General features: G+C 49.4%; 5 protein-coding genes across 5 annotated transcripts; 3 read left to right on the plus strand and 2 right to left on the minus strand.

Annotated features, from left to right (window-relative positions):
* Positions 1–2,860: 2,860 nt before the first annotated feature.
* J7T55_015777 (uncharacterized protein) lies at positions 2,861–3,416 on the plus strand (the record flags this gene model as incomplete). The annotated part of the gene is made up of 3 exons (XM_053134787.1): positions 2,861–3,019; positions 3,157–3,199; positions 3,259–3,416. 3 exons carry the CDS (start codon positions 2,861–2,863, stop codon positions 3,414–3,416), a joined length of 360 nt encoding a protein of 119 aa, XP_052987474.1.
* Positions 3,417–3,502: 86 nt separating this feature from the next.
* J7T55_015778 (uncharacterized protein) lies at positions 3,503–4,967 on the plus strand (the record flags this gene model as incomplete). The annotated part of the gene is made up of 3 exons (XM_053134789.1): positions 3,503–3,546; positions 3,596–3,890; positions 3,987–4,967. The coding sequence occupies 3 exons, from the start codon at positions 3,503–3,505 to the stop codon at positions 4,965–4,967; spliced, it is 1,320 nt and encodes a 439-aa protein (XP_052987475.1).
* A 127-nt stretch (positions 4,968–5,094) lies between these two features.
* Positions 5,095–5,880, minus strand: J7T55_015779 (Chaperone protein DnaJ; the record flags this gene model as incomplete). Its single annotated transcript, XM_053134790.1, has 1 exon — positions 5,095–5,880. One exon carries the CDS (start codon positions 5,878–5,880, stop codon positions 5,095–5,097), a length of 786 nt encoding a protein of 261 aa, XP_052987476.1.
* A 2,644-nt stretch (positions 5,881–8,524) lies between these two features.
* J7T55_015780 (uncharacterized protein) lies at positions 8,525–11,215 on the plus strand (the record flags this gene model as incomplete). The annotated part of the gene is made up of 1 exon (XM_053134791.1): positions 8,525–11,215. The coding sequence occupies one exon, from the start codon at positions 8,525–8,527 to the stop codon at positions 11,213–11,215; it is 2,691 nt and encodes an 896-aa protein (XP_052987477.1).
* Positions 11,216–11,583: 368 nt separating this feature from the next.
* On the minus strand, positions 11,584–12,907 carry J7T55_015781 (pectate lyase c; the record flags this gene model as incomplete). The annotated part of the gene is made up of 2 exons (XM_053134792.1): positions 11,584–12,706; positions 12,765–12,907. The coding sequence occupies 2 exons, from the start codon at positions 12,905–12,907 to the stop codon at positions 11,584–11,586; spliced, it is 1,266 nt and encodes a 421-aa protein (XP_052987478.1).
* Between the last annotated feature and the right edge of the window lie 693 nt (positions 12,908–13,600).

The following is a 13,600-nucleotide window of genomic DNA, read 5'->3' on the forward strand; positions in this document are numbered from 1 at the left end:
AAAATAAAATATATTTTAAACTATTAAATATATAAGAGAATAATAGAATACTTAATTAAATAGGAGAATTATAGTAATAAAGATAATTTATAAAAACCTATTTAAAACTTAATAAACTATTAAAAAGTACTTTAAGTATATTACTAAATAACTAGCTAGAAAAATCTATATTAATAAACTTTATTATAAAACCTTAGTTTATAATACTAAAACCCTTATTTTATTAAATATTAAAAATAGCTTTAAACTTTTTAGCTATAACTTAATTAATAGCCTTAACATAATTAGCCTCTTTAAATATATCTAAAATAGCTAAACTTTTATTTATTAAACTAGCTTTATAATAAACTAAAAACTTTTTTTAATAATACAAATAATCTAAACAGGCTATTGCTTTATTTGCTTAATAATAAGCTTTATATAAGGCTTTTTAAGCTTTAAGCTTTTAAAAATGCAACTTTTTTTCTTTTGTAATAATTTAAAATACTAAAGGAATAGTTAAAAAAAAAGAAAATAAAAAAATAAAAAAAACTAGAACTTATAAGCACTTATTAGCACTCTAAAGCTATCATACTTTTTACCTTATTTAATATAAGTAAAATAATAGAAAACACTCTTTATTATTTAATAAAACTACTCCTTTACAGAATAAAATAAATAAAGTATAACTTTAAAGCTTAATAATTTAATAAATGTAAATAGTTAATTATATTAATCTAATTTCTTAAAATATAGTTTCTTTATATATAACAATATAATTATTAGCAGAATAAATATAATAAATATATAAAAAAAAATAGAAAAAAAAAGAACTTACTTAAATTCTTTAGGAATAAAAAAGTAATAAAGAAAAGGAATAATATTACAAACATAACAAAAATAAAACTAGGAAAGTACTATTAATCCCTTAAAAGCATAGATAAACTCTATAAGCTAGTAAAGTAGGCTTAAAAGGATTTACTATATAATAAAAGCAGGTTATATAATAAAGTAAAAGAATAACTAAAACAATTAAAGTAATGCTTTGCTCCAAATAATTCAAATAATCTAATACTCCTATCACTCTAAATAAACAATACTTTAAATAAGCCGCTTAAAATAATACTCATATTACTCCAGCTAAAAAGATAAACTATATAAATTACACTTATTACCAGTAAATAGTATTAACTTAAAATAGCTCTTTAGCAGTTAATCTAAATATTTACCTAAAATAGCTATAAAGCTTTTAATCTATTATTATCACACATTACTCAGAACATTACTACCTTAAACGTTCTTTAAATATAAACCTACTTACTAAGTTTATTAACTAGGAACTAGCTATAATTGTTATAAACGCTAGCTTATTAATTAATCTCTACTATATTATAAATTACATTTCCCTATTTTTTTAAGTATTTAATATTATAGTTTATGCATTTATAAATAGTGTAAAGCTTATTGTTTGTTTTATAAAGCACGCTAATAAGCAGGTATATAATATAAAGCTTTTAAAAAGTAGCTTTAGTATTTATTTTATAATACTTTTTAAATTATATATAGGTAAATAGGCCTTAATGCTTAGCAAATATTAGTTTATTTATTAGAGTTATAAATAGAATCTTATTAATAGAAATGCTATTACCTAATTGGCTTATCTCCTACTTAATATAGTTATTAATAAAAGTTACTAAGATATAGTATTTTAAGGCTTTTTTTATTTAATTCTTATAAAGGGTAATAATATTATATTTGTTAAAAAGTATATCTTTACCTTTCTTATTAATAGTTGTTATAATTGCTTTATTTATAGTTTTAATTCTTTCAATCTCTACTTCCTTACAGATTACAGTTAAGTCAGTATTTGCTTAAGAGGTTTTAGCTATTAGGAAATTATTTAAGCTAAAATAAATAGTCTTTTTTGCTATTAGCGGGGTATTAGTAGGAGGGTTGCCTGTAAACAGCAGTCGGGTTGGGGTACTTATCGCCATTATAGCAGTTAATGGATTGATGTTTACACAGCTCTCCTAAGCTGCAAGGAATTTGTACTCTTAAAATTGAGACGTTATTTGGGCTTTACAGTATGTAGGCTTAAAGTTTACACTAAATTATGTGAATTTTAAGAGTAGGCTAGCTTAAAAAAGAAAAAAAGGAAAGAGAGTTCTAGCGGAGCCCTTAGGGCTGCAGCTGTAGGGTAAGCGGGCCTTATTAATAAGGGGGTTCTGTAAGGACCCACCCGGGGGCCTACAGGGACCAACCGCCCTAGCCACAGCCACCAGCCTTGACTGTTCAACTACAGGGGGCATTCGACTAGTGGGGCAGGGACTCTAATAGATCATCTAGTAAGCTAAGAAGTTATCTAACAAGAGTATATGCCAAAGAAATTATCCCAACCTACAGGAGGTAATACTACAGGAGGTCATCTAACTAGAGCTATCCCCCTGAAGGTTGCCCTACTGTGTTGTGCGGCATGAGGAGTTCTCTCAATATTCTCCTGGAATTACAAGCTGACAACGCGACTAGACGCGCCAGAGGTTCTTCTCTCAAATCTCAAGCACACATTTACTACACAGTAATGGGCATAGCTCTGTGACCGGGTATCCTAACTTGGCTCGTTCTGCGGTTTTCCCACCCACTTTGGCATTTGTCTGTCCCCACTCGGTGGACTGCTTGGCTCCACCGACAACAAAGACTGAAAGGCTCGTCATCCTCCTCAGCTGCCTACAGTCAAACTTCAGCCCTAGATTTTGGAGCCAAATCTTGATCGTCCTATCAATGTCAGTGTCGACTTGGCGAAGCCCATCTTGCCCTCGGCTTTGGGGGTATGCCTCATTGGGAGCAGGAATTCTGTCAGTACTTAAGTGCCCAAGCTTTTCTCATGCTCCTTGGCAGCCATATGCCCCGGGGTGTGCTTTACCTGGTCGCAACTTGCCAAAGGGTCGGGAAGCCCGCCCTTGGCATCGACACCCGGAACCGGCAGAGACAAAGGTTGGAGAGGGACTTGCACTTTTCGGTGGTCCATCCGATCCGGGTCCACGTCTTGCTTCAAATCAAGCAGGGCCGTGAATGAGATTAGCAAAGTCAAAAGCCTGTCGGATCCAGTCCTCGCAAGTTGCAGACTCCCGGCCTATCTCGAGTCTCGGCTGCGGACTTGACTCAGTCACCTCCGAATAGCGGGACTACCAATGCTTCGCATCAAACCTCCCATTTGTTAGACGTGGGTGACCTGACGAACAGCCGCGTCCAAAATCCAAAACTAATGCCTGACAAGCGGAGTCCCTCACCACCCGCCCACGTCATGCGTAGATGAGCCCGGTGCTGATGTCTCCACTGCGCTTCACGAGGCGAGGTGTTATCCGTTGACTATGTGCTCTGAATTTGCTGCGGATATATGGCAGACCCAGTCATCCAACAGGCATATCCTCGTTTCCTAAAAGGGGATGGATGGATTCTTCAAACCAGATGGTCCCCTTCAGGGACTCGCGTATTTTTTATTTTCGCCTTAGAGCAGTCTCTCGCGATGGCAGACCTTTTCTCCACAACACCCTCACTCGCATCGCTGTTGTTGGTGATGTTGCTCCGGTGGTAACGCCATGTCAACAACTAATAGCAGCGACGCAACGTCAGGCTTCCTTGGCCAGCCCCCCAACAATCTAGACGACTATTACATTGTCCGTGGCATATTCCGCTATTATGGCTTGTACAACGTCAACGCGAGCCTAGGCTATGTCCCCGCCTACGCCACTCCGGCCGTGTTCTCGCACGACTCCAAGCAGCCCGCTATAATCGCCGGCATGGTTATCGTGATAGCAGTGATTGTCGCGTCCACGGCCACCAGGCTCGCCCTGAGGGCCTTCAAGCCAATGCTCCACTTCGGCTGGGACGACTGGACCGTCCTGCTTGCATCTGTAAATCCACCTCCACCCCTGTCCACATATCAATCTATGTGCGAAGAAAAAGAAGAAGAAAAAGTAACCCATGCTCACAAGATGGCGGAACATTAGTGCATAGCAATAACATACCCGGTCTACCAAGTAGTCATGGCCACCAGCGGAGGAGGTGGCCTCCACACATGGGACGTCACATATAATCAATTCGAAATGTTCTGGTACTACGGCACAGTATCCCAACTCACCTACTACGTCTCCGTAGGGCTGATCAAGATCTCCATCACCTTGTTCATCCGCCGCCTGATAGACAGGTCGCACTCGCGGTGGTACGCCCTAGCAGCAGACGTCTTCCTGGCCACGCTGGTCATCTATGTTCTGCTCGCCATCTTCTGGTCCGTCTTCTCATGCGCCGACCAACCGAGAGCGTCCTTCAGCCTACGTTACACCGGCGCGCTGGACACACCGCCCGTGTGCGGCAATGTTTTCGCCCGGGCCTGGACGATGAGCGTCGTGCACGTGGTGCAACAGGTCATCCTGCTCGCCAGCCCGATCGTGATCCTCTGGACAGTGCGTATGGACAAGTACAAGAAGGCTCGTCTGTTCGCCATCTGGATCGCCGGCGCTGTCAGCGTCCTGGGCGGCCTGCTGCGCCAGACACAGTCGTCCAGTGAGTATGCGTCTGATATTATGTGGAATTACACATCTATCTTGGTCTGGACCAGCCTTGACCTGTGCATGGGGCTCGTAACCGCCAACCTGCCCGTCATGGACGCCTTTTTGTTCGGATCCTGGGTGAGCACCAAGACCACGTATGGGGCTGGCGGAGTGTCTTCGGGCGCAGCCGGTCAGGATCTGGAGTATGGCAAGGCGAGCCGGGCGACGACGGGGCCCCCGACGAACAGGAGCTTGGTGGGGAGGGATGAGGAGGGGGATCGTAACTCCTCGACTGAGAATATCATCCGCGTCGAACACGAGGTTGAGCTGTCTTACATGCCCGCTGACTCACACGATGACAGCAGCAGTGGCGGCCCTGTGCGCATGTGCAGTATCAGCAGCAGGGGTAAGAGCAGAGGCAGGAAATCAGGGGATAGATGAATCAATGATAATACTCTAAGGCACCGGATTTAGCGCACCAACAAAATCACTGAGCTTGTGACATGAGCAATTTGAAAGAAGCTAGGCTGATAGGAACCGCTCAGAAGCTTACTTGATCGTGATGCGACTAAGCAGACATTCTCGGCCAGTTAGTCATCTCGTCGCCTATCCATTTCAACAATATCATCCTCTTGGGACGGTCATCATCCACAAGAGCCAAGTCATCCGCGAGTCCCTTCATCCGCTCCAAAACCCTGGCCATATCTCTCATGGTGTCGAGATGAGCCATGATAGCCCCGAGCACAGTAGCATCATTTCGCGCGTTCCAACGACCTGGTCCAATCCCCTCAAACCTTTGCCGGAGCTTCTTGACCGATTCCAAGAGGTACCCCAGGGAAGCCACAATGCAGAAGGCCTGTTTCATGACTGGGTCCTCGGGAAGTAGGAGATGGGCCTTGCAGCGCAACATGACCACAATCACGCCGATCCTCAGCTCATGAACCCTCTGCAGCGCGTCCTTGATGCCTCGTCCCGCCTCAGCCCAGCTCATGGGCTTCATCCCCGAGCCGATCGCGTGACAGCGCTGGTCGACACTACTTTGGAAGCTGGGATCATGGTATCGCTTCAGACCATCGAAGGCAGCAAAATTCAAGAAATCGACCATGTAGGGTTTGAAGTCATCTCGGTCCATCCCAACTAGAAAGTTGAGGTACCGCATGGCCTCAGGGTCATGAAACTTTCCTTTCTTGTACGCCTCGGCAATAGGATCGGGGCGAAAGACCGCAGGGAGTAGGGAATAGTTGACTGGTGTTGGTCTAGTAAAGTCTGGTGTCCGTGACGGAGCGTCCAATGACCTAGATTGTGGCACAGTTTCTGACGAAGGTTCAAGGGGAATAGTCTGATGTCCAAACATTGTCATGCGGTGCTCGTCTCGTAAGGGTTGGTAAGAGTCGTCGTACTGAGCCTTCCAGTTGGGATCGAAGAGCACTTAGCAAGCATGGTTGGCTTCTAAAAAGACATGGTGCGGACGACCTGTATCAGGCTGGGCACTTTGGCAGGCCCATAGCTCAGCACAGCGAGCTTAATCTTCGGAAGGGCGAGAATCAAATTCGAGGCTTAGCGGATCATAAAATCGGGGAGATTAGGCATATCCGATGACTGAATTGCCCTTCCTCTTGAGGAACGGTTTTGTCTTGCTTGAGCATGGCTGCCTTGTAGAATAAAAGCACAGGAAATAGCCGAGTTCATGGATTTTCTGATGAAATTCATGTCCTGTTTCAAGGCGTTCGAGCCTTTGTGGGCATGGCTGAAGAAGTAAGGAGTGCCGTCTGCCCTGAAGGAAACCATCTGTTCGGAGAAGCATAATTTCTTTGTGCTCACGTTGAGTGTTGGCCTAGCTCGAATCCACCAAGTTTTGCACAATGCTTTGTTGAAGGGCTTGGGGGGGGCCTATGACAATGTCAGCACCTGTATCAGAATAACGCCAGACCGGGGCTAACTTATGTTCTGGGAAAAGGGGGGCCACTCTCTCGCCATTGCTGGAGAGGGAGCGGCCGGGACTGCTCTTCATGAACCCGGTCCCTTTCCAAGTACAAGCCTGATCCCGGAGCGCGACGCTTTCATGTAGCTGCCGCAGTGAGAGCCAAATGCAAGGCATACAACAGAACCGGACAAGCACAAAGCTTTGACTTCAACTCGAGATGGGTCCCGATTCTGCCAGCTACCAGGCGAAAGAACTCATCATGCGTGCCACAGTCGGCGAACATCGCTCCACGAACCTGGTCGAAGAATCCCGTGGTGCATCACACCCGCAACTCGCCCAGAGCCCGCATCTCAAACTTCCCCCAAGACACTCGGTCGTCGTAGACACAGCAACGCCAAAATCGCCGCAAGATGCTGTGACAAAGACCGCCAGCCGCGCCAGAAGAAGCTCTTTCCGTGTGATCGCACTGCCAACAAGGACTTGTTTTTGACTCCTCTCCAGCGGGCCCCCAAGAGCAGCGAAGGAGGGCAACACACGCGCAAACAAAATACATCCTCAAAAACTGCGCTTTCATCTCTCATGCAGTCCATTTCTGGTAGCCGAGAGGGAGCATGCACATCACCGGATGGCGATGAGCAAGGTGTCAGGTGCCTTGATGACCCCTGGGGCAGGGCCCATGGGTTCAAGCTAATGCGCCTGGTCGAATCTCATGCAATGCATGACACATCGGTGGCTGTTGCCGTGATGTAGTTCTGGTGGTGGGATCAAGATGGAAGGCGAAAAGCCCGCAGCTTGTGGAGAGAGGAGCGTTGAGAGACAGGGTGCCGAGGACATGACAGTGAGGCGGTCCGAGTCGATCTCATGACATTTCTGTTTGATACCTTCAGACCCTTGCACCTCCGCGGCCAGCGCAGAGGATCAGGCAAGGCGAGTCAGAGGCGTGCCAATGAAAAGGGAAATGTCTAGAGTTCGACCGTGTGAGGCCTTGCTGTGTCCTCCCCATCGCAACAGGAGAAATTGACAGCCGAGGCGTGCCAGATAAGCTGCAGCGGACGTCCGCATCCATGTGTATGTTTCCACGACACAACCAGAACGACCCATCATGACCAGTGTTTTAGCCCAGATGCGGAGACCTGACGAGCGACCTCTGGCCTGAGGTTCTTACCATTGCGACTCATAGGGTCCGACTCTCACCCGTCCAAGAAGGACGTCTGGGCAACCCTCGCTGCCGTTCCATCCTCGATGCCCCGATCGGCCCAAGAACCACTTTTCAGCGGCAAGGTCCTCACAGGAAAAACATGCCAGATTTAGAGGGCCGCTCGGGCTAACAAGAAAACGCAAAACACCAACCAGTAATTTAGGGTTAAGTTCCGAGACTCGTACCCTCACTGGGGACTGGCTTGTCAGTTGCTGACAACCGTGGCACAATAGACCATAGCGCGGCGATCATCGAGATTCCTGATACAGGTACGAGATGCGACGTATTGTGATAACCCAGCCCAGCAGAGGGGTCCAGAGAGACATTCCTTGCGGAAAACGAGAATCGGAGAACTGTGGGGGAGGCGTCGTGCGGGTGGTCGCAAGAGGTTACGAAAGAGCTTCGTCCCTGACGCGGTTCTGGCGGTGTTTGGCACTCCGCACCTTGCGTATCGCGATGGAGCTTCAGCAAATGATCGAGTCTCAGACAGTGAGATGGTGAGTTGAATGAGGTACGGGCAGTGATTGCAGTTACAAGGCATTGTGAAGACCATTGGTGGGATGTTGATGATTGTTTAGCATCCAAGCTGCGATGGGGCACACAGCAACGCGCTCTAAAGTGCCACTGAACTGCATCGGCGCGTCAAAATACGCTAAGCTAAAAGGGAGACTAGCGCGATCGCGCATCCACGTGGGGCATTCTCCAGTACCTATTACTACAGTCAGGTACCTAGTGACATCTTGACGACAATTTGTCACTGGGTCAGGCATATTTTGCAGAACAGCCAGCGCTTTCGCCACTGACAATGCTGCTCTTCAGCGTCTGTAAATCCCAGTCTTTCAATTTGAATCCTTGAGCCAGATCAGCATTCAAAGCATGGATCAAGGCGAAAAGGTCAAGCAGGGCCGTCAGGCTCTGGTCGAGAAGCTCATCGAGCTAGGCACACAGGCATCGAGACCAGACGCCGATGACAGCACTCGGCAGACCGCTGACCGGAGATTTCATGACTTCGTGCAAAATTCAGGGACGCTCTCGTTGATTCCGGCCCTCAACTTCCTGATCCAGCCGGGACGGGTGCCACCTGAGCTTCGCGCCAAGCTCATGGATGTCCTTACCCAGATCCCTCTGAGGCCCGATGGTGTGCGGGCTACCGTGGAATTCGTCTTCTCTGTGCATCCTTCAAGCACTGTCACCTCCTCGGAAGAGGCCAAGCCGCAAAAGGAAGGGGCTAACATTACCCACGAGGCCTTGAGCATGGCTGCCAAGCTCATCGCATATCCTCCAAAGGCCGTCTCCCCCGATACCTGGTATCACAAGATCGCGCCGCAGCTATTCGCATTATTGGATGGCCAGGATGGACCGGAGCTCATGAAGGTGGGAGCCTTTGTGATCGGCTTCGGCATTCTCGGTCGCAAACAGTCTGGTGCTCCCGGGACAGCTGGCTGGAGAGCCATTGCGGAGCCTATCTTGAGTCCTATCAACCCGTCGTCTGCGGCAGCATCCGCTTGGCAGATCGGTCCTGGCAAGATCATAGACCTCAGCAAAGACAGGGTGCTCGTCTCGGCCGAGCAGCTGGCGCAGGCCCTGTTCCGTCTCCAGGCGCTATTGATCTCCCATCCAAACCCCAGCCTGTCCAAGAGGCTCCTGCATCCCATCATCCTTCCTCTCTGGGCTCTCGCGAGCTCAATTCGCCCTCAAGCACATTGTGAAGAACATTACTGCCAGCCCGCGCAGAACCTGCTCCGCATTTATCTCAAACTCGCTGCTGAACCGCAGAGGATAGAAACTGTAATCCAAAACCTTCTATTTAAAGGCAGCAATGAAGGAGACCTTCGATGGAGGTTCAGGGAAACAGCGAGTGGAGACATAGAAGTTATCAAACCACGAGATACCGTCAATGAAGGTGCCATGCAATTTGAGTGGACAGACATTGAACCGAAGGTCGAATCCCTGATCGAGCTGATCAAATCTGTCTGTTCAGCGGAGGATGTGTCCTCTATATTTACCGAACTCTTCGGCCGTTGGTTCTCGGCGAATACGAAGAAGAACGACGATGTCCTCTTGACCAAAGTTGACGAGACCCAGACCGATCCGGTCAACCAATTGATACAGGTTAAGATGCTACAAAGAATGATGGATGCTTTCCCATCACAATTAGCAACCGGATCTGACTCGATTCTGAGAATGGTGGAGCCCATATTGAAACAAGGTGCCGATGAAGGAGACGACGAGACGGTGCCAGTGGCGCTCAGTCTGCTCAATATTGTTGTCACGGCGCCAAATTTCGTGAAAGCCAGAACAAACAAGGACCTGATCCAATCTGTCGAAGTATCACTGGAGCGACTCAGCAAGGCCGATCTAGGAAGCTCATCAGCAACAGCTAGAAATCTATCATTACTTCTGAAATACCGGGACGAGCTCGATGACCCGTCCGAAAGGCCCTCCGCCCCAACATCACGCCAAGTCGAAGACCGCAAGACCTACGACCTAGCCCTCTCCTACATAACCCAGTCAGATTCTCCACCGCCCGTCCGCGCCGAGGGCCTGAGCCTCCTCCAATCCCTCATCGTCGAAAACAGCCCCGTCCTAGATATCCCTGCGACCCTGGTCTTGATGTCCTCGCTGTTGCAGGGTGACGATGACTACATCAATCTGCGCATGATCAAGATGTATACACAGCTCGCGAACAAGCATCCTAAAACCGTCACTAAGGATCTCGTGGAGCACTACGTCGACGCCGAAGAGAAGGCGAGCGTAGACATACGGCTTCGGTTCGGCGAGGCATTGCTGCAGGTGATCGAACGGCTGGGAGAAATGTTCACGGGCGACACAGCGCGGCAGGTCGCCGAGGCATTGCTGGCCACCGCAGGCCGGAGAGGATACCGGCCCAAGACGGAACAGAAGCAGCAGCGGGAGGAGAAGCTGAGGCTGATGAAGCAGAAGAGAGCCGAGAAGGAGTGGGGAGGGGAGGTACCTGACCTCGGCTCCGACGAGGAAGAGACGGAGGAGGACAAGGCGAATAAAGAGCTCTTGACGCAGATCATCAGTGGGTGGGACAGCAAGAAGGGCAGCGAGGATATCCGCATCCGCGGGTCTGCGCTGTCTATCCTCGCCGTCGGCATCGAGACCAACCTGCCCGGTGTTGGTTCGTCTCTCGTCTCTGCCAGCGTCGACCTCTCAGTCAACATTCTCACGGTGGAGTCGGGGTTAGAGGCCGGCATATTGCGGCGATCGGCCGTGCTAGTCATCCTAGCTTTCGTGAGAGCACTGAACAAGGCCAAGGAGACTGGCAGGCGCGTGGGCTTCGGGCTGACGGAGGAGAGCCAGGAGGACATCAAGAGGGTGCTGAGCTATGTTGCCAGCACTGATAATGACGGTCTGGTCAAGCAGCACGCTAGTGATGTGGTGGAGAGTCTGGACAACTGGCGGCTTGGGTCACTTGTTCCTCAGACGCAAGAGCAGGCATCAGGGACGACTTTGACCAGGCTGGCGGGATTGAGTGTTGATCCTGAGAGGGCAGCGTTGGCAAATAGGACTTCGAGACCTAGGATTGAAGAGATCGAGTGAAAGACAAGACAAATCTAAAATCCCAACACCGATATCGCATTCAATCCCATCTAATCCAATCCCGTCCCGTGTCGATTCTTCCAAGTCAAGATGAAAGCACTGTTCACTTCTGTCATCGAGTTCACTTTGAGCTCACGCAACCTGGATGACGTTGTCTTGGTGCTAAAGTCCCGGAGTTCACATGGCCGGAATTGGGTGGCATTCCTAAACTGGCGCCGAGCAATAGGAGGCAGGCAATATGTAGTAATTAAAGCATCAGTTCTCTGAAGCGTCAGGAATTAATTCTGCCTCATAAATAGATACATCCAGTGTCCATAATATTTACAGTCCAAAGTCGCAAAACAACCCCACCAGAGCGTTCCTGGCCCTTAGGCATAGGTAGAGGGCACCAATGAGTTCACGTAGACCTCAATGTTCGCGTACCCAGAGTCACTGATCTTCATAGCATCAGAAGCGTCATTGGGGTCCAATCCGTTCGCAGTCTCCCAGGCATCTGGGATACCATCACCGTCAGTGTCCTTTGGCGCCGTACCTCCCAGGACGGTACCGACACCACCAACGTCGTCCTCGTTGGAGATCAGCGCGCCATCCTTGCCATAGCTCTGCACCTGCTCGATCAGGAGCTTGTCCACCGCATCCCGGGCGGGGTATGAGGTGCCTGTGCTGTTGAGGACAAAATTGACGGCCTCCTGAGGCGTGAGCAGCTTCGCGGGGGCCGAGTAGTCGTACTGCGTGGTGACGATGTCCATGTCGCTGTAACAGGTGGTTGATGCGCAGAGAGCCGATCCATCCAGCTCGCCGTTGCGGTCTGAGTCGTAGAAGTTGTTGGAGACGAAGCCATGGAAGTTTGCGTTACCCCGCGTGAAAGCTGTGACGGAGGTGCTGGGTCCGGAAATGAAGTAGTTATTCACGATATTCGCGTAGCTTTGGCCGTCGCCGCCACTTGCGATGTAACCTCCTCCGCCACCCCAGTTGTAGACAACGTTGTTCTGGAAGTCATTCACGCCCTTCACCTTGGGGTTACGCGTCTTGTTGTCGATGTACAGGTTGCGGAAAAGGCTTATACCGCCGTCAGTCTGCATCAGGCCACCGCAGCTGTGGGTTTCGAGGCCTTGCGCGATGATGCTGTTCTGGATGGTGATGTTATATGCCTCTCCATTGATGCTAAAGGTCTCATCGCGGCCCCACGAGACGGAGACGTGGTCGAAGATGATGTTGGAGCCCTCGGCGATGCCCATTGCGTCCTTGCCCGAGTCGCCACCACGTCCCATGCGAACTCGGAGATACCGCACGATGCCCTCGTTGGCGTTGGACCAGGACATGCCGTTGCCATAAACGGTAATGCCCTGTCCGGGGGCGGTCTGCCCGGCTATATAGATGTTCTTGCCGACTGCGATGCGGTCTGTGATCTTGATGACGCCGCCGACGTCGAAGACGACAATGCGGTTATTCTTGGACACGGCATCACGGAGAGAGCCAGTTCCGGAGTCACTGGAGCGGCTTGTCAGTCTGGCACGGAATAATGCAGTGAAAGTGACTGTGTACTCACTCCAGATTCGTTACGTGGTAGACCGAGCCCGTCCGTCCACCGAGGGCGTTCCGGCCGAAACCCTCGGCTCCGGGAAAGGCGAGCAGGGCCGAAGCCCCTGAGAAGCAGGCTGCCAAGAGGCAGGCAGGCTTGGACAACTTCATCTTGTTGAACAGAAAGAATGGACGCTCCAGGAGGGCAGGATAAAGGAATCTAGAGGGAAAGGGGACAGAGGCAGAGATGGAGTGTCTGCTTCTCACGACCTCGTGAGCGCAGGAAGCGCGCGCGGGTGCACCAGGGGCCTCATGGTTATTTATTTGGATGCCATAATGCTTGCTTTCTAGGTGCTGGTGGACTCGGTGATGCCCCCGAGCGGCAAGGAGTGGATCAGCAAGGGCCTGGCGAGCTCCTCCGTAATAGCGAAGGGTTGCATCTGTGGTGGTGGCCCAGAAGTGCCAAGCTCGTGAAAATGTAGGTGAAACAAAATGATGGGAAACAAAACGTGCAACCTGCCTGATTTAGACTCCACCGCCCAGATCAGGAGGGCTCTCTGAGCCGAACAGGCATGGAAATCTCCCCGTCAGCAGCACTTTGATGGGTGGGAAATTAGGGCCGGTCCTTCTTGGGGACGGAGGCGGAGACGGAAGCAGGCGAGGTGTGTGTTGCACTGGATCTGCCAATTCATCCCCGAGCAGATCGTCGACCAGGATGGAGGGCCTCTTGGGGTCCCCCCCTCCCCCGTGCTTTAGCTAGCTTGAGCCTTTCAAGGGTTCGACCCTGGTGACTTGAATACCCCAGCGACGCGTCTCCATTTGGGAAGACGCGTCTGATGTCGACTTCCTGGGCATTCTGTATCA

Source organism: Diaporthe amygdali (genome assembly GCF_026229845.1).
Source record: "Diaporthe amygdali strain CAA958 chromosome Unknown NODE_48_length_299215_cov_64_995801, whole genome shotgun sequence".
Lineage (NCBI taxonomy): Eukaryota > Fungi > Ascomycota > Sordariomycetes > Diaporthales > Diaporthaceae > Diaporthe > Diaporthe amygdali.